The sequence below is a fragment of the Malaclemys terrapin genome, chromosome 15 (assembly GCF_027887155.1).
Source record: "Malaclemys terrapin pileata isolate rMalTer1 chromosome 15, rMalTer1.hap1, whole genome shotgun sequence".
Classification (NCBI taxonomy): domain Eukaryota; kingdom Metazoa; phylum Chordata; order Testudines; family Emydidae; genus Malaclemys; species Malaclemys terrapin.
Genome location: NC_071519.1, coordinates 29474923 through 29495899, shown reverse-complemented (window position 1 = coordinate 29495899; position 20977 = coordinate 29474923). Strand labels below are relative to the sequence as shown.

The 20977-nt window shown below is 44.1% G+C and overlaps 1 protein-coding gene across 1 annotated transcript; it reads right to left on the bottom strand.

The window, feature by feature from the left end:
* Nucleotides 1–7114: 7114 nt before the first annotated feature.
* On the bottom strand, nt 7115–19587 carry LAYN (layilin). Its single transcript, XM_054005778.1, has 7 exons — nt 19458–19587; nt 16192–16489; nt 12218–12375; nt 11682–11720; nt 11234–11317; nt 9631–9733; nt 7115–7708 (listed from the first exon to the last, which is right to left on the bottom strand). The coding sequence occupies exons 1-7, from the start codon at nt 19537–19539 to the stop codon at nt 7348–7350; spliced, it is 1125 nt and encodes a 374-aa protein (XP_053861753.1). The 5' UTR covers nt 19540–19587; the 3' UTR covers nt 7115–7347.
* Between the last annotated feature and the right edge of the window lie 1390 nt (nt 19588–20977).

Sequence of the window (20977 nt, the reverse complement as noted above, 5' to 3'; positions counted from 1 at the left end):
CCAACCCAATGAACATATTCACAACAGAAGTATTATTAGCAGGACGAAACGGGTACAAGAATTCTGTAAACAGGTTCTAGAAGACACATTGCTGTTTGTCAAGACCACATTTCCTCCTTCCACCGCCACAGAATTGACCTCAAAATCTACCCCTTGCTGCAAAATTGTGAGCCACAACCCAAGCGTACACTTAAAAAGAATGTCTCAAGCTCTGAGGGTGGTGTCCAAAACTTTCCAAATGTGAACCAAATGCAGATCAATGCAAGGTTATCTGCCTGAGTTTGCGGACAGCCTGAAGCAAAAGCTTAGATGTGAACTGTCCCTCAATTCATTTTAATGGGGTGTTAACCTTATATGTTAATGATGCAAATTTCAGTGTCAACATTAATATATTTCACAGATGATCCTCATTTTTGCATCCAGTTAGTGTGCTTATCTCACAAACCCAAGCTTCCTCCCACACCTTCCTAAATGCCTATGCAGCCGCAATAACCTCCAGCTTCCCCCTGCCAGCTCAAAAAGATTAGCTAGGCATTTAAAACCAAAACCAAAAACCCCACCACACATTCCGCATCATACAGAGCATGAAATGTAAGGCCAGCATAAAATAAATGGCATTTAATATTCAAAAGCTAAGGGAAACCTGCCATAAGTGTATTCATTTTTGTACCTAGTTAAATACGAATCTCCATTTTTACACTTATCTGAAGCGGACACCGGAGCTCCAGTCTGCTGCACTGGACAGTGCAGGAACCTTGCCACATGATTTATATCAAGCTTCCCGTAGAGCACACAAAGCCGTGATTACCATAATCCAAACATTCAAAGGACTGCATACAAACAAGCAAAACACAGGCATTAGAAAGCTCTATTGATCATCAAGATAATAGTAAACCCCAAGTCATCAGTGCTGCTCTCTCCTGAGTTCAGATTCTGATTCCACTCCTCCCCGCCACATCTCGCTCAAGAGCTTGTCAGCATCCCAGAACAGATACAGCTAGGCTTGCTGTATTGGATAGGTTAGCATGGTACAGCTTCGTTGGGATAAATTAACTTGTGTTTGGGAAATGCCTCTCTCTTGGCTTACCATAGGTGGGTGAGGTAATATCTTTTATTGGGACAACACCTGGTGGTGAGTGACACAAGCTTCGAGCCACACAGCTCACACTTGTGCAGTGGAACTTGCATCAGGACTGAAACTAGCTTGTTGCCATTATGGAGTAAGTCAGATTTAACTGTGTCAGTTGTCGGATACATAGGAAATGAGAGTATTTCCTTGGTCACTTTTTGATTCATAGCTTCCTCATCACAATCCCTCAAATGCCTTTTCAATGCGTGACAAGGGGCTCTTTGGTAGTATTAAAGTACAAAGTCACAGGCATCCAGTTCTCAAAGAATACATGGCCATTGGCAGATCCACAGAGTTTGCACATTGTCCATCTTGGTTTTGGTCTTTTCTAGGAAAGTTTTGTGGTGTTCAAACTCATTTCAGGTGGCTCAAGGCAACTCTGGGCACCTCTCCATGCAATCAGGAGCCAGACAAGTACAGTATAAAGAAATTGCCAGTCACACACTTATTTCAGTCTCCTTTCCACATTGTCTGCGATATCTGACATTATCCTCTCAGATAGAAAAGAAACTAAATGGGATAAAATACTGGAGAGAAGGGGCAAGAAAGATGCCCAGACCAATGCTCACCTTCATTTCCAATATATAATCCTGAATCTTTGATCGGAGGGCTGTCTTAAATCTTGTATTGTGCTTCAAAAGGCTTAACTAAGATAGATTCAGTTCATCTCACAGCCCATGTCCTAGACTTCACATGGTAACAAAAGCCTCATACTTGTGTATCAACAGCTCAAAAATTAATTGTAATCTTAATGCATTCACTAGTCGATAAAGCAGGAACTTAATTCAACCACAGAGCTGCCGGCACATCCCTTACAATCACACTGTTGCTCCAATCTAAATACTTGTGGGTTATTGGGGAATTAGATACAAACTCCAGCGGAGGGTTACTTGCGTAGATGTTTGGCAGCTTCCTTCATACCATCTCCATGGCTTGGGTGTACTCTGCACTTCTCCTAGCTGCTTAGAAACTCTATTAAATGTGCTACAAATAAAGAGAAACAAACAGCGATAAGGATAAGAAACTGAGTGTGGAAACACCTCTCCCACCAACCCAGGATTCAAACAAACAGTGAATTTGTTCCCATAAGTAATAGGCATTGTTTCACCTCACTCACATGCTCCCAGCTTTCAGTATCAGACTGGCTAATTCTGGTTTCACCTGAGTTCATATTTAGTTATATACCAAGATGCAACATTAGCATAACTAGAAAGAGGTCTTGGGTCAGATTCTCAGTTACAATACAGCCAAGTAACGGAGCATTAAAATGAGCGTAACTGTAACTTATGTCCACTTTAAGGCTCCTTTATACAGCCATGGTTATGTAAGTGGGCTTCAGCGAAAATGAGAATCCAGTCTTCAATCTCTGATGGGAGGAACTATCATTGATCACCTACCAATGAACATGTAAAAGATGCATTCTACACTAAGTTGCAAAAGGTACTCAACTAGGTCCATGCTTATGTTGTCATTCTGGTTATGGATGATACCAATGCCCAAGTGGGTAATGACAACTTGGGATACAAGTATTGCATGTGCAAATACGTCACTGAGGGGCAGATGGACAACGGTGAAAGATTTACTTAGCTGTGTAATATGTATAACCTGTGCACCTGGGGTTCACTTTTCCCTCATCGCAGGAAACACAAACTAACATGGAAGTCAAATGAATGAATTACTGAGAAGCAACTGAAACACACTGCTGCTGGATACACAAAACAAGCGCTGATATAGGAAGCAACTACTATCTTGTCACCGGAACAGAATAAAGCTAAAAAGACAGGCTAAGAAGAAAAGAAATGGAATTTGATGTGAAGAAACTGTCTGATCTGGAACAGAGGGTCCTGTGGCACCTTTAAGACTAACAGAAGTATTGGGAGCATAAGCATCTGAAGAAGTGAGGTTCTTACCCACGAAAGCTTATGCTCCCAATACTTCTGTTAGTCTTAAAGGTGCCACAGGACTCTCAGTTGCTTTTTACAGATTCAGACTAAAACGGCTACCCCTCTGATACCTGTCTGATCTGGGAATCAGGAGAGACTTTAAATCCAGCTCTCCAACAGATTCCAACAATGGTGAGTAATGAATGATGATAAAGAGGAACAATGGCCTTGCTTCAGAGATGTATGCTGGGAAACTGCCATAACTTCACTTGGACCAAGAGGATCAATCGAGGAAAGAAGAGCAGATACAGCCACTCACTTGAAAATTGACTGAAAAAAGTAAAGGCTTAAAAAAAAAAAGAGGCAAGGACAGATGACATGACAAAAAGAACACATGCGGAATGGGGATCTGTAGAGAAAGATAAAGAAGTAAAGAAAATTGTATTGGAAAGGTAAGAGAATGGCTTGACAAAAAAAAGCGAGAGAAGCATCTGTGAGAGGCCACTTAGAAACCATTCCAGGTGTGCAAGCAGTGATCATCCTGGTTCCAGAGTCACAATGGTTCATAAGAGCCAAAGATGGAAGATTGTTAATAACGGAAGCAAAACAAATGGAATGATGGCGAGAACATTTGAATGAAATACTCAACCAACCCCAGCCAATCACTCCAATCAATGCATGTGTAGAAGAAAGTGAAGAATTAAATCTCTCTCTGCTAGAAATTTCAGAAGCAGAAATAGAGGAAGCAATGAAGCAGCTTAAAAACGGCAAAACTCCTGGTCAAGATAAGATCACTGCTGACATGCTTCAAGTGGGGAGGAAGTGGTACTACATGAAATACATAAACTTGTAAAAATAATTTAGGAGAAGGAATTCTGCCCAGAGAAGTGGAAGAAAGATGTGATCTGTAAATTACCAAAGCAGGAAACCAACAACTGGTGAGGAATAACACCGCTTTAAGTACACAGAAGAGTGTTGTCTAGTGTACTACTGAATGGAATCAAACTGGTCACAGATGAAAAACTGCATGCTAAGCAAGCCGGCTTTAGACCAAAAAGACCACAAAGGCTTTAGACCACATCTTTACTTTGAGATGAATGATTAAGAAAGGGCTTGCTTACCAGAGAAGATTAGTCTTAAACATAATCAATTTCACCAAACCTTTCACTGCATTCAGAGTCACTGTGGAAGATCTTGTGACAATATGAGCCTCCTAGACAGTATGACCGGCTAAGATGCTGTATATGAAGGTTCAGGAAGGACAAGAGGTGAAGAGACGAACTGGTTTGATACCACCACTGGGGTGCGACAGAGATACATCTTATCGCCTGTCCTCTTCTGCATTTGATAGATTACGCAATGTGAAAAGCAAAAAAGGAAGACATAATATAGGAATTATATGGAATAGAGGAAAATTTGCAACAGCTCAACTTTCCATATGACATTGTTCTGCTGGACACACATGAAGGGGCTATGAAAAAGACTACTACCAATGTCAAACGTGAGGCTGCCAAAGCAGAATTAAGAATCAGCCAAAAGAAAACGGAAGTCATTACCACTGAAAGAGGAGTCAGCAATGATGATGCATAACTGAGTGATTGATAGTGAAGAATATGGCATCATTAATGAGTCTTTACATCTTGGAAGCACAACTAGTACTGATGGTCTATTCCATAAGGAGTTGGAAGCAAGAACTAGAAACGCAAATGAAGCTTTTCGAGGCTGGCAAACATCTGGGGAAAAAAAGGAGATTCCCACAAGAACCAATAGAAAGCTATGCAATGCCATTGTGATACCCACATTGTTATATGCTTCTAAAACTTGGCAGATGCTAGAAACTCATAACAGAAAACTTAATGCATAGCATCAGAAATGCCCGCAAAGAATTTTTGGAATCCACTAGGGGGATAAACTAACCAACACGGATGTGTTACAAAAGGACTGACCAGCAGACTGTAGAGACAATGATTTGAGAAAGAAGGCTGAAGCGGTTTGGACATGTATGGATGTCAAAAAACCGTATTCCTAGCCAACCCTTGATTGGATACCACTTGGTGGAAGACAGAAAAGAGATGGACAACAAATGACATAAGAAAATCATGCAGAAAGATGCCACTGTCATGGAGCCAGACTATAATGGAGCAAGAAACATGCCATTAGACAGATGGAGGTGGAAAGACTGGATTGTCTCAGTGTCACAAGGCATGAGAGCATCTAATAAAATAATAGATGCCATACATACAGATAACTTTAAAATGAAAGTGACCATGTCATAGCTGCAGCCCTCTTTTCTTGACCACATGAAATTATATTGGACCAAATGGCTACTTGTGGATATTAAATGTTAAGTTTATACTCTAAATTAAAGTCAAAGATCATAAAATTGTGACGACTGATCCTTCATTATGTCTACGCAGGGCCAGCTCCAGGCACCAGCTTAGCAAGCAGTTGCTTAGGGCGGCCAAGGGGAAGTGGCGGCACGTCCGGCTCTTCGGCAGCAGGTCCCTCAGACCCTCTCGGAGTGAAGGACCTGCCGCCGAATTGCCACCGAAGAAGAAAGTAGCGCGGCTGAGCTGCCGCCGATCGCGACTTCTTTTTTTTCCCGCGGCTTGGGGCGGCAAAAACCCTGGGGCTGGCCCTGTGTCTAGGTAGGAGGCAGAGGACAAATTCAGAATCAGTAGATAGTCTAACCAGAAGAGAGATGTTGGTGGAACAACTTCAACATGAGGTCAGCGTATGATTGAAGATGAGAGAGTAGGGAAACTTCGTACTAATAATCAGTATAGAAAGGGAAAGGAAAGGGAATACAACCAGTACAAAGCAGATTTGGAGGAATTCAGAAATCCATTAACTAAGGTGTGATGAGAGGAAGTATTAAAATTCACAGTGCAGAAAAAGGCTGGGAAATCTTAAGGCACCAAATTAAGGTACAGAAGCTACAATTCGTCCAACCCCCTTCAAAAAATGCAGGGAAACAAGCAGCGTCCAATGTGGTTTCATGAAGAGCGTCTCAAAAACTAAGTTTTTAAAAAGTAGACCAACATCATTCCCTCTCAACTGAGAGGCAAATCCATGATCTATGCACTACCTTATCCTGACATTACTTCTAATCAGGTGTTGGGGTAGCTGACGTCCCTGGGGCAATGAGTCAACAGAGCTTTTCTTGTAACTGATGATAGTGATATGTTACTTGACACTTCAAAATGATATTTTTAATCCAGTAACATTCACTCACCTTTTTTAGTAATCCCATCCGTGCTGAGATTAGCAACATGTCATCAGTCTGCGGTCAGAGGAGCCATTTTATCAATCTTCATAGCATCCAGTACAGCTCACGAGCATGGGGGGGGGGGGGGGGAATCTACAATCCATCAGTCAGTAACTGGCTATTTACTCTATAATAAAGTAACCAGTACTTAACTTGTCACTGAGGCATATTAGCATAACTCTGGAGAGCAAAACCAACATAGAAGCCCATCAGATTGCAGCAACTTCTGAGGCTATTTAAAAATACTTTGCAATGGCCCTTTCCCTCCTACACACCACTGAGAAGGTGCTGCTTGTGTCACTGCTTTGCCATTCTCTTGCCAGGAGAATAAGTGAGGCAAAATGATCAGTCATACAACACCCACACATCTGCTGAGATTTTTGAAATCGTTTGTCTATTTGGTTCTTTTAATAAAAATTATTAAATAAATAGATGAGATCATTTAATGAGATCATTTAAAGTCTCTGAGAAACCCTGCATGGCTAGCGGGACTAGGAAGGAGGGAAAGGACCATGGGCTACACTGCCAATCCCTAATGAAGCGCCTGACTGGCAACACTACAAACCAGCCGGTGAGGGAATCTATGTAACTAAAACATGGTTTGAGATGGAAACAAATGACCAACCTGTCACCATTCTCCAGTGCAGCTAGGAGAAAGCAAGGATGGCCTGCGTACGACTTAAAAACATCCATGTGGATGAGGTCCGTTAACAAAACGAAAGAATTTGGAACTTGGACTGATTTTTAGTTGCAAAGAGATAGAAATATTTTCATGTCCGGAGCTCAGAAAATATCGTAGTTCCAACAGAAAAAAAGAACCAAGACCAAGACAGATCATTCCCAGTATTTAACAGGGGTTTGAAGCAAGGCAAGCTAAATACATTCTGTTGTGTTCAACTTTTCAAATAACATAGCCTTTAAAAAAAAATGAATGAGCACAGAGGTGATCTGAAACCACTATGCACTGCCACACACATAATTTTTGTGTTACCGTTAAATATGATGTGTGGGGGACTACTCGTGTTTTTATTTGCTATGTCACCCACATCCAAGTGATTCCAGTTTCCTTAATATCCATAGATTTCGTTTTCCACCCAGGCCGACTCCTTGCTTTGTCCCATCCGATCATTGCACAGCTCATAGATCTCATTGGTCACAAAGCCACTTTCAGTACTAGCCAATGTCACAAAACCGCTCTCTGTAGCATTCACAGCCACGTTGTCGTAATCTCCGGAGAAGTTGTCAGACGTGTGGTCTCCGGAAGGGGTGCGGAAGGAAGAATTCTTAGTATCTGGCCTGGTCCCAGCAAGATCTGCCTCCATTTGTTTTTTAATTACATTGTAAATCTCCAAATTGGGACTGTTCTTCCTGTGGGGGGAGATCCAGGCATCTTGTTCCTTTGGACTCGCCTCCATGTGCTCTCGTTTCCTTAAGTGAGAAAGAGGAGACACTGAATTTCTTGTCTGTTCTTTTTCATAAGCACAATCCGACATTGCATCTCTCTAACAAGAGGCCTAATGACAGCATTTCTGGAAAACAGCCATTAATAGCCTAGATTCAGAACTATGTACTTTAATTATTAGTTGTAGTTGGACACGTGAATGCAACAACATTACTGGCGTTGTCATGCCATACCATTTCACTATTGTACTACGCTTGTGCGATATACTAATCCGGACTTCAAATTCAGGGAGCAACAGAGAACGAGATCTCTGAGGAATCAGCTTCCAGCCCTCACAAAATGGTATCCTATTCTGGATCCACACCTGTCCTACCAACAGGCAGGAGGACTGCTGCCCATATTAACCCATCTGGTGCCCATAGGTATTACAGCAACTGGGTGCTGGCCAGGGTGCTGAAGTGTTTGTGCTGTAATTATTCATCCTCTCATTCCTCCAAAACAAACAAACAAACAAAAAAATGTAGGAAGTCTCTAGTGGTCTGACCTGGCAATGGGCCTGAATGCCACATACTCCTCCTCCAGAGTGTTTAAACGATCTCAGACTTGTATAACAGCAGCTTCATTCATGTTTATAGAGCCATTTAAGAGCCATGAATAATAGGAGCTATACAAACTACTGCTCCCTCCTCTGTCTCCCTTTCCCGCTCCCGACTTTGCTCCTTCTATCATGCCGCCCTTACACTTGGAACAATCTCCCAGTTAGTGTTTGGCAAGCACTCTCCTCCTCCTCCTCCCTTCTGCTTTTGCTCCAAAGCCAATATCTTTTCACTGTGTCAGTAGACAAATATTTGAAACAGGGTCTTTTGGGGTGAATTGACTTTATTGCTGGTGAAATGTCAGAGTTCCAGCTGCACCATCGGCAGGGTTACTGCACGTTTTGCCCACACTTGCATCTTGACAACTTCCATCTACCCTGACTTGCAAGGATCATCTCTGGGGCTAAAAAGGAAGTTTGGTCTCCATGGTTCATTCACTCCTTAGCATCTGCTGAAAGTGCCAACATGAGTACTAATTATACTGTTTTTGGTCATGTGATCTCACCTGTCCACTAGGAAGATGTCATTTTACATAGGCCAAACAAACACGCAGATGGTAACTTTAATTCACTACCAACTTGGCCCTACATTCAAACTAGTGAACTAAAGACCCCTGCTTCTAAACAAAGAATAGCTTGGCATCAACTCTTGGAGGGCAGGGGCTGAGTCAATACAATTACAGTAAAAGTTATACTATTACATACATTAGGCCTCTTGTGTCACCAGTTATTACTTTAATACTAGAGTAGCTGTTCTCATCTCATTCAAGAATGCAGCTGAGAAAACAGTAGTGATCTTTTTTGAAGTCCTGAAACTAGTTTCTAAAAATGTTTTAATTTAAACACAGTCCTAATCGTGATTTAAAGGTAAGCAATGCTGATGGTAGAGTTCGACTGTTTGCATGTATGGGAAAGTGAGGAGGAGAGCTGGGAAAACAAAAGGTTAGAAGGACAAAACGTTAGAAAACTTGAGCCAACACTATTTGGTATTTATGGAGGGGAGTTCCCAATCAGTCATTTTTGCATTACATCTTCTTTTCCCTTTTAATAAATCTAACACTTCAAATCAATCACCTTATTTTATGCTATTCCACAATTATTGTATGTCACACAATTAATAAAATAGCATAACATGGTTTAGTAAAGAACTTACTCTATACAAAGTCTGTCACCTTCAACATGCACATACTGCTTTTTAGAAATGTACTAGACAGGACATATATACTCAAATTCTCTCTAGTGCATTTTATGGGGTTCAGTTGAAAATTCTGAAACTAATTAATCCTGGAGCTAAAGGGTTCTTCAGCGTGATGAGATACAAAGGTTCCCTCTTTGTACAATCATGCCACTTGCCTCTTTGCAGAAAGCCAAAAACAGACGATGGCTGTAACGACCATCAAGAGAAGGAACAGAGGGATGCTGGGAATTAAGATGTAGACAAGACTCAAAACAGGTTCTGGGGGAGAAAAATATGAAATTCCAACTGTTATCCATTTTAAAATTTATTTTGCATGCACAAATTATTCCCGTGAAAGGTAGTACTGCCAAATAATAATAATTATAAAAGGTTTTCTTCAGTCCTATTTGTAAAGTATTAGCAGCTACCCCACTCTCAATGCCAACATGTCAAGTACAGAATAATCCTCTAGCCTAGCTCAGCAGATCAGACCAAACTGTGCTCTTGAGTCTCCTAGTTTGGGGCTCTATATATAGTAACCCTAATTTTCCCATCCTCCATGGATGGTGGAATATAAGAATTCCCTGACTGGATCAAACTAGTGGATACTGGACTAGAAGGACCAATCTCCAATCATGGCCAGTATAATAAATCCCTCAGGACGAGGATGTGGGATAACCTGCATTTCAGTAGGATCTGTCTCACAAAATATAAGAGAAATGGCAGGATCTAAACAAAAAAATGTAACTTTCCTAACGCTTATTTGACATTTTCTCAATCTATTCATGTGAAAGTAATCATGGAAAAAGCTAATGAGATGTGTTGTCTTTTGAAAGTCTTATAAACAACCATCATAAGGATTTTAAGTGGGAATTATTTAATGACTGAGTGGTACATTTCCTCCTCCCTATCTTCATTAGATTTCTTTCCTCACACAGATAAAGGCATGGGGACTATGCAAGTCCCTTTATCTATACAAGGAAAAAAGTCAGTGTGGTAACAACAAGTTAATGTCTTTGACATTTCAAATGTGCATCACTGAAATGCAAGACCATTAATTCAAGGTAGTGTTTTCACATCTGATCATTTGATAGCCAAAACAACCAATTTAGTTTTGTAATTGTAAAGATTCAAAGCAAAACTATCAAACATGAGTACCTACATTTAGGCTTCTAAATTCATAGACAGTCAGAGAACAAGATTTGTCTACACAGCAAGAGCTGTGCCTACCCGAGCAGGCTTGAATGCAGCTATTGCAAGTAACAATAGCAGTGAAGACAGCACAGCATGGGCTTCAGAGCCAAGTATGTACCCAGGGTCCATGAGGGGCTTGTATGACCTCCGCTGAAGCTCACTCTGTGCTATCTGCACTGCTACTGTTACCCACGCTAGCTGGATTCAAGCTAGCTCAAGCCGGCTGGTTTGTGCATGCTTTTGCTGTGTACGCATACCATGAGAGGCTCAATATTCAGAAAAAAAGAACAGGAGTACTTGTGGCACCTTAGAGACTAACAAATTTATTAGAGCATAAGCTTTCGTGGATGCATCCAAAGAAGTGGGCTGTAGTCCACGAAAGCTTATGCTCTAATAGATTTGTTAGTCTCTAAGGTGCCACAAGTACTCCTGTTCTTTTTGCGGATACAGACTAACACGGCTGCTACTCTGAAACTTGTCAATATTCAGAGGTGCTGAGCAATTGCAACCACACTGAGGCCAGTGGAAGCAGCAGGTCTGCATAGCGGCAGAGGGTAATGGCTAGCTGTTGTATGTGCTCTGTACCTTTGGGTTCTTTAAGGGTTTCATTGGCATCTTCCTTAATGCGTTCTTCTGGGAACGTTGGCTTCCAGGACCCTGTGACAACATCTGGGGGGGAAAAGTGACTGGTTAATATTGAAAATACGGGTTAAACATTGAATGAACTCCAGAGAGTAATTAAAAATGAGACAAAAATAAGGGATTTAGGACACTGCCAGATACACAGTGTGTTTTGATCTCATTCTCTTTTGCTCAGAGCTCCATAACATAGCGGTGGACTCCAGATTGGGCAGCAACACCACGTCAGACCTGGTTGCTGGACCTTGGGTTTGAGATAAACAGAAGGGAATGCTAACTGAGGGGCAACTTCTTTGGTCAATTTTAATTACTTCAGGTAAATGTAAAGATCCTCTAGGAATATTTTTACCAAAAATTACCATATCAGCAAATCAAACACTTGTCTGTAACTCACCCACTTGGGAGTTCTCTTCTGAGGCAGCAGTTGGTTTTTCTAAAAGAAAGAAGCGCATACTAAATTTCCTTATGCATTTGACCATATCAAATAAATATAGTGAGAGAAGCGGGCATTGGCCCTCACAACAGCATCCTCCCTTCTCCCCTTCAGGTCCCATTTCAGATTCTGAACTTTTTAAAAAGACTTTTTAAAAAGGAGAGCTTCAAAGCCAGTCGGTTCATACATTTTGCAAAGTACCTAGCCAGGGACATTCACTACAGCAGACCAGATCCTCAAAGGTATTAGGTTCCTAACTTCCATTGTGTTCAGTGGAAATTAGGAGCCTAAATACCCTTTGAGGACTGGGAAGTGTCCCATCTGTTCACAGGACTTTTATCCATTTAAATGCATGTCTGCCTTCTACCAATTGTTTCCCAGCACAGGTGATACATGGTTTGCCTCTAACTAGCCAGACGTGTGACACCTGACTAGTAATACACCCCCCTGTGGATTAGAGTACAATCATTTTTACATGATACAGAGTAACTCATTACCAAGAGAATATTTGCAAATGAAGTTATTTTTCATGTTGCATCTGTCATCATTCCACTGAAACATATAGGAACCTCCGACACCTGCCGGGGCAGAGGGCTGGTGGTACATCACAACGCAGATCTCACTCCCGCAGGAAGGCTCATCTGTATACCAATTCCTAGAAAAATAAACCAACCACCACATTAGGCGATGCATTTCCCCTGATATTGCAGAAGCTCAGACTTGGAATATAGCACAGGATTCCAAACATCAGTGACAACAGAACTAATGCTGAACACGATTCAACTTGTATCCTCTCATCAGCTAGATGCACACGGTGCTCCCACTAATTCAGTTATCAGTAGTTTATTTTCACATTTTTGTTTTTTCCGATTTTCACAAGATGGCGGTCTCATGGAGAAACTCTTGACAATAAATGTAAATAGTAAAAAAAAAAAAAAAAAAGTGGTCTGAATCCCATTTACAGAAAAATGAAAAGAAGTTTGATCTCAACCTAGTTTCTAAGTCTTTTGTGCACATTACAAACAGTATTTCCTATTCGGAAGACTCACAGGACTGGAAGATAAGGGATTCCATATTGGAGCTGTCAAAGGACCTTACGGAAGTTAGGTACCCAATTCCCATTGGATTTAAATGAGGGTTTACCACTTCACCCCCTTCATCTCCTTTGAGGTGAACTCTGACTTACTTTACTTATTTTCAGGTTAAAAATAACCTACATTCACTGGTCTCAATCTCCATTGCCTGCAACCATTTATCCATTTTATAAGATAATGAAAAATGTTTAAGGGAAATCTGCTTTGCTCTAGGCAGAAGTGTACTAAAATGAAAGGAGCTGCCTTACAGGTGATGTTTTTTCCAGTAAGAGCAAAACATTACCACTGGAAAATGCACGGACCTTTCTAAGACGAATATAGGAAATATTTCCTTACTATTTAACACTGTCATATATCAATTATAAATAATTCTAGCTATACCAGAATATTTCAAAAGGGAAACTATCAGATAAATGTCCAACCAATCTTGTAATCATTACAAGATATTCTTTTTACATACATTTATACTGCATGCGATTTTGCTCTTTGGATTGTGAGTCTCTTTACAAAGAAAAAGCTCAGATCCAATAAAAATGGTAAATTTACGTGGGATGTATTTTTTTCCTCTTTTAAAATAGTATTACTCATTAGCATCTTTGGCCAGATCCTTTGGTACAAATTGGCATGGCTCCCTCAATGGAAGTCAACTGAGCTATGCCCATTTGTAACAGCAGGGAATCTGGCCCCATACCTCCATAACCAACTTTCCCAGTATTTGGACCACAGGGGAAAATATTATGCTATTGCACTTAAGTGTCCTAGAAAACAGCACTAAAAGCAGATGCATCTCATCCAGCCTTACTTATGGTTGAGCATCTTATTAGTGTTCCACAACCCTAACTGTCCTTAAAACATAAAGAGAGAACCATTTCTTGGAGATTTGTTATAGGCTGTTATCTAAGCTACCTATCTGACAGAGTCCCAAAGAGTGTGATCTCAAATCCTGATTTGCTTTCCCTTCCCTAAGTGATGAGGATGCATGGCAAACTGAGAAAAGCTGAGAGATTCAGAAGTGAGGTTCAGACTTCACTTTTAAATTGTGCCATTGAGACGTGGGGGAAGCAAAAGCTCAAGCAATGGGGCAGAGGTGAACAGCTTGTCTTGGATAATTCCGGAGGAAGGAAATGTTATATTAAGCAAGTTTTCCATGATGCCAGAAGACACTTTCCGATTTCATGAGCAACTAATATTTTTCCCAGCACATCCGTAACAGGTTGTGTGTAACTCAGTGTAGAATAAGTAAGCACATCAGATAACCTACTCCTCAAAGCATTTAATAGACTACATTTCAAAGTGCGTTTTCCTGATGCTAAGTGCTGATACATATTTTTCTTTTTGGGGTCTAAATTCAGATCAGAAGATGGCAGAGAATTTGCCCTTTTAGTAGCTCCCCCAAATACTGCCCAGACCTTATGACCTATATGTTGTCTCTTGACCAGTAGTTCCTCACAAGTGTTCGCATGTAATGGTTGATTTTCCTGTCATCTGGTTTCAATGTTACCTAAACTGTGAGTATCTTTCTCCATTATTCACCTCACTTCTTCCATCTCAAAGGAGTTATACAATGCACTCCTCTCTGCTTGCTGGAAAAGATCAACATCTGCTTTTCCTCCACTCTGTAAACAAACTCATCATAAGAAGTAGGGAAGGAAGAGCAATACCTTTTTCTTACTGTGGCTTCCAAAGCATAGCTCTTACAGAAACAGATTATTTCAGTGCATAACTCCTAGTAAGAAGAGCTCAAATTAAGACATTGCCATATATATTTAAGTGTTGTCAAAATATTTAATTACACTTGGGCTATTGAATGAAATAGATGGGTTCTATCACAGTAAATGCTGTAAAATGTGCAGGATAATTAGTGAATTGCATCCATGCTTTGATTTTTTTTTAATAACTTTAATTAAAGATTCAATAGGAACTGCACCGTTGGCAAAATTAGAACCAGCAAATTTACTGCAATGTTGGCATGTTGTTGCAAAGACTATCATTAATCTGGCAGCATTTGGAGTATATGTTACTCTATTACTACCTCAGGCAAATACGAACTTTGTAAGGATGAGTTCTCATTTAAGATTTGCTGTTCACCTAGAAAACTGTGACTTAAGATCAGAATCAAAAGAGGACTAAGCAAGACTTGAGGCTACACACATTTTTGGTTCAAACATATTTGGAAGATGTTAATGTATCAAAAGCATCTCCTGCAAAACTCATACTCCTTGGAAGTCTCCTCTCCACAATCTTATAAGGGAATAATTACAGTGAGCATTATGGTTCCACTTGCCATGAGACAAGAGATCTATCAGGTAGTGCAAAGATAAACTCAATGCAATTCTCAAGCTCCATCCTCCCTCAAAAGGATAAGAGTTATTCCTGCTGCAGTCAACGAGAGTAAGTCCTATCACTGAGGAGGAAAAAAGGAGTCCTGAAGTTTAGGGAATTTCATTTCAAAACATCAGTTTACCCTGTATTGTATACATTTTAGCAGGGGTGGCTCCAGGCACCAGCGCAGCAAGCGGGTGCCTGGGACGGCAAGCCGTGGAGGGCGGCCTGCCAGTCCCTGTGAGGGCGGCAGTCAGTCTGCCTTCGGCAGTGTGCCTGTGGGAGGTCCGCCGGTCCCGCAGATTTGGCGGCAATTCGGTGGCGGGTATGCCGAAGCTGCAGGACCGGCGGACCTCCCGCAGGCATGCCGCCAAATCGGCGTGACCAGCGGACCGCCCGCAGGCGCGCCACCAAAAGCCGCCTGACTGCCATGCTTGGGGCGGCAAAACACATAGACGTCAAGTATCAGAGGGGTAGCCGTGTTAGTCTGAATCTGTAAAAAGTAACAGAGGGTGCTATGGCACCTTTAAGACTAACAGAAGTATTGGGAGCATAAGCTTTCGTGGGTAAGAACCTCACTTCTTCAGATGCAAGTAACTGAAATCGCCAGAGGCAGGTATAAATCAGTATGGAGATAACGAGGTTAGTTCAATCAGGGAAGGTGAGGTGCTCTGCTAGCAGTTGAGGTGTGAACACCAAGGGAGGAGAAGCTGCTTCTGTAGTTGGATAGCCATTCACAGTCTTTGTTTAATCCTGATCTGATGGTGTCAAATTTGCAAATGAACTGGAGCTCAGCAGTTTCTCTTTGGAGTCTGGTCCTGAAGTTTTTTTGCTGTAAGATGGCCACCTTTACATCTGCTATTGTGTGGCCAGGGAGGTTGAAGTGTTCTCCTACAGGTTTTTGTATATTGCCATTCCTGATATCTGACTAGTGTCACTTCACCTGCCTCTGAAGATTTCCATTACACATACTTAATACACATACAGCTGCCCCTGCATTTTAGCCAGGACTTTAAAACTATAGATTTCTAACATTTTTATCTTCAGGTACCTACCGAAATTTGGATGTACTGCCATCAGACCATGAATACAGGCCCTGACATTCTGTGCTATTGTCCACGTCTTCCTCTTTTCTCCTAAGTCCTATCCAAAAATCTCCATCTGAAGCCAAGAGACTCTTAATCAATTTTTCAATCAGTCTCTGTTCTGATCCTGATTCAATACTGACTAAATGCCCACCATCTCTTCTGCATGTCTGGTGCGCTTCTTCAAAGTTGATCCTGCGCAAAGCATCATGAAAGTAAATGATTTTGTAGCACGGTCGCTGAGTTCCACCCCGGCAAACTGTCTGCCCTACAGAAATAGAAATAAGCCAATTACAGAGACTGCATGCATTAGCTGCTGATGATTAGTACAAAGAGTAAGCAAATACCGTTAATACTTGTTGAATTTTGCATTGTGTGGCAGTTTATATAAACAACTCCAAATAGGCAAAAGAAATAAATACTAATTTTTATATGACTGAGGAATTATTGAGCACTGTCTACCTTTTCTTGTTTCATACACTAGTTCAGACTGACCTCTGCAGCACTGTTTTCTCAGTTCCTGGGATCCACAGCCCCACCAAGAGTTCTCTGCAATGAAGAAACCTCAGCAATTCCTTGCAGAGGGGGAGAAGATTCCCACACTAGAATGTTGTGCCAGAGAACCAATGGATATGTCCAACATTGTAAGAGAGAGAGATGCTGCACTAGGATTCAACCATGCTCTTTTGTAATAATTTAACTGGCTAGAAACTCACTCAGATCCCGAGATGTGCTTACAGGTCCAGAAATAAAAAATATTTACCACTTGGGAGGTGCATAATAGCTTCATGGAACTCACTGAAGTTAATCAGGATATGCTTTCCAGAGCATAATGTTCCAGACTTCTAAAGAAGTAAACAATGACTGTTTGCAGTCATGAGCCAAGCTCTCTCATATGCATGTAACAGCCTGGCTTATTTTGAGCATAAAACAAAGAAAGTGAACATCAAAGAGAATAGACACACTTACTGTAAAAAATATGGACTGGAATGCTTTATAACCAAACATTCCCAATATTTAAATTGTTGAAACAAATAGCTTTGAAAATAAATATTTATCATGTAAGAATATGCAACATACATTTAGTTCAGCAACTTGTGAATCTACAGTAGAAAAACAACAGTTAACAGATATTATGTAGTTATAAATAAGTATGATTTAAGGATAGAATGTTACAAACTTCTGCATTGTAAATCAATGCTCCTAAAAAAAAGTGTGGTGGTTTATGCTTGTCCTTTTGTGTTTCTACACCTTTTTCCAAGGCCACTGGTGCAACAGGAATTTAAATCTATTCTGTTTTTGAGATTTAAATCCACTCACTTGCATATTTGGAATTACAGTGACTGCTAAAATTTGTCAAAGAAATTAAAACAAGGGATGCAGTAAAAGCATCATTTAAAATGTGTCTTTAGGTAAACCCTGTATTTTCCATTAATAGTTTTACAGACAGGCAGCGCTGGTGAAAAAGAAGCGATACTCTACCAGCCCTGAGGACCAGGTCCGCTGCTGTGGAGAGTGGTAAAAGCAAAAACGGAGCTGCAGAGAGAGAGCTTCAGTTATGAACTACAAGGTTCCTTTTTGATATGCCAAGCAAGTATTTTCACAAACCGGCAGAACATCTGTGTCTTATCAACCAAACTTGCCTTTTCTTTTAGCGAAGGAAAAATTTAATGTAGTTCACTTTCCAGGCGCCACTGCAAGTTAACTGTCCAAATAGTGAGATCACCGTAGGGTATGTTATTGATTAGGCAACAGAGAACAATTGTATGCACAGTTCTAGCCAATGTAGCATGAGACTCTGTTTTCCTGTTTCCCCCCTCAAAACTTTTTACGAAGGTGATAAAAATTCCCCACCTTTTCACAACAAAGCCTACTGACTTCAATAGGCACAGGGCCAAAGCGTGCAGGTCATGGGGCTGCCACTAGTCCAGTCTCCACGCCAGCCACTGTGTTCTGTCCCCATTTCCAGCACATGGGAGAAGATCAGACAGCTCTCAGCTTCGGTACACTGAGCTCACTGCGCATATCAGGGATTCCTGCAGCATCCCTTCATTTCCCCTCACAAGCTCCCTGTGTGTCATTCTATACCCATCCACTGTGGAGTTTCTTGCACTTTTCTCTAAAACATCAGCTCTGATCTAGTATGGCAATTCCTGTACACACATGTACTGCAATATAGACACGTATCAATAAAGACCAAAAGTTTACTAGGCCCCATCCCAAGATGATATGCTATTTTTATTGCTTACACATTCTGGAAAGTCTGAAAATTATCCACCTTCCTGTCATAAAATCATAGGACTGGAAGGGACCTAGAGAGGTCATCTAGTCCAGTCCCCTGCACTCATAGCAGGACTATGTATTATGTTCTATCCCAAAAAGGGATTTTGCAAGATAGAAATGAGAAAATCCACAGTCTTTTGAAAATTCATCTGGGGACGACAAATATAACTGGGGAGAGTAGGTCTGCTGCATTTAAAATCCTCCGGGGAGGGGGGAGCAGCAAGATACCCAGGAGACTGGAGGAGGGAACACTCTAATAACTGAGGAGAATCACTATGCGGAACAGTGTCCAGGGGTAGGAATCACTGTCTGTCCCAGGCTGGCTGTACCTCTGCAGCAGAGAACCTTGCATGCTCTGGATGTTAGTTGCAAAGTAGCCACAGGCATTTCCCTTCCCACTTGGCTTAAACGAGGAAAATCGCTGGCTCTACGCTCTCCCACCCCAGCCCTGCCGCTGTTGCAGCAGCGTGGGCACAGAGCCCTGGACCGCTCGGCCCCAGACCTGCAGGGCGATGGGCAACGTTTGGGCTCTCAGCCCCCCTGCACCCACTGGGAAGCGAGTCCGGGCCACGCTCAGCGCCCTAGCCTCGGAACAGGCTAACTTTCCTTGGAAAAATCCCCAGTACTGGGGGTCCCTGCGCCCCTTCCCCCGTACCTCTCCTCTGGGGATCCCTGCTCCCGCCTCGCCCGTATCCCGGGGCTCCCTGCGCCCCCTCCCCTGGGGCTCCCTGCACCCCCCTGTATCCCCCCCCTGGGGCTTCCTGCACCCCCCTGTATCCCTCCCCTGGAGCTCCCTGCTCCCCCCTGTATCCCTCCCCTGGGGCTCCCTGCTCCCCCCTCGCCCGTATCCTGAGGCTCCCCGCTCCCCCCTCGCCCACCCCCCGGGACTCTCCGCTCCCCCGCGGCTCCTTGCCGCCCCCCGGGGCTCCCTGTTTCCCCCTCGCCCCACTCACCGCTCAGCAGCCGGGACGCTCCCACGCAGCCCAGCACCGCGGCGCACATGGCCGCGGCCACCAGCGCCTGCCCCAGTCCCATGGCCGCGGGCGCCGCGCTCCCGGAGCCGCATCTCCCGCCTGAGCCGAGCGGTCGCTCCGGGACCGGGCTGGGCTAGAGGGAGGGAGCGGGGCGGAGCCGGCCCCGCCTCCCCGGCCACGGGCCGGCCACGGGGAGAGGGCCTGACCCCCGCCCGGCCACGGGCACAAGCCGGCAGGGCTACCTCGGCTTCACTGTGCAGCCCCCAGGCCCTCACCCCCCGCCCCACTATACCCCCCCAGCCCCTCTGCACACCCCGCGCCCCTCCCACGTGCACCCCTACAACCTCCACCCCACCCCAACACACTGTACACCCCGCCCCCAGCCACCCCTACAACCTACAGCCCACCCCCTTACACCCCTGCAACCTCCACCCCGCCCCCCCACACTGTACACCCCGCCCCCAGCCACCCCTACAACCTCCACCCCAACACACTGTACACCCCGCCCCCAGCCACCCCTACAACCTACAGCCCACCCCCTTACACCCCTGCAACCTCCACCCCGCCCCCCCACACTGTACACCCCGCCCCCAGCCACCCCTACAACCTCCACCCCAACACACTGTACACCCCGCGCCCCTCCCACGTGCACCCCTACAACCTCCACCCCACCCCAACACACTGTACACCCCGCCCCCTTACACCCCTACAACCTCCACCCCGCCCCCTTACACCCCTACAACCTCCACCCCGCCCCCCACACACTGTACACCCCGCCCCTTGACACCCCTACAACCTACACCCCACCCCCAGACACCCCTGCAACCTCCACCCCGCCCCCCACACTGTACACCCCGCCCCCAGCCACCCCTACAACCTACAGCCCACCCCCTTACACCCCTGCAACCTCCACCCCGCCCCCCCACACTGTACACCCCGCCCCCAGCCACCCCTACAACCTCCACCCCAACACACTGTACACCCCGCGCCCCTCCCACGTGCACCCCTACAACCTCCACCCCACCCCAACACACTGTACACCCCGCCCCCTTACACCCCTACAACCTCCACCCCGCCCCCTTACACCCCTACAACCTCCACCCCGCCCCCCACACACTGTACACCCCGCCCCTTGACACCCCTACAACCTACACCCCGCCCCCAGACACCCCTGCAACCTCCACCCCGCCCCCCACACACTGTACACCCCGCCCCTTGACGCCCCTACAACCTACACCCCGCCCCCAGACACCCCTGCACCCTCCACCCCACCCCCTTACACCCCTGCAACCTCCACCCCGCCCCCCACACACTGTACACCCCACCCCCAGCCACCCCTACAACCTCCACCCCACCCCCTTACACCCCTGCAACCTCCACCCCGCCCCCCACACTGTACACCCCGCCCCTTGACTCCCCTGCAACCTCCACCCCACCCCCAGACACCCCTACAACCTCCCTTCAATTTCACATCCCTGCCATAGGGGGGATACGGGTTG

What these genes read in the sequence shown, in the direction of transcription:
- LAYN (XM_054005778.1), bottom strand. Translation starts at nt 19,539, where the DNA reads ATGGGACTGGGGCAGGCGCTGGTGGCCGCGGCCATGTGCGCCGCGGTG. An exon ending in AGAAGAGAACTCCCAAGTGG is followed by an intron (nt 11,318 to 11,681) that starts GTGAGTTACAGA and finishes TTTCCCCCCCAG; the next exon opens with ATGTTGTCACAGGGTCCTGG. An exon ending in AACCCTTAAAGAACCCAAAG is followed by an intron (nt 9,734 to 11,233) that starts GTACAGAGCACA and finishes TTTCTCCCCCAG; the next exon opens with AACCTGTTTTGAGTCTTGTC.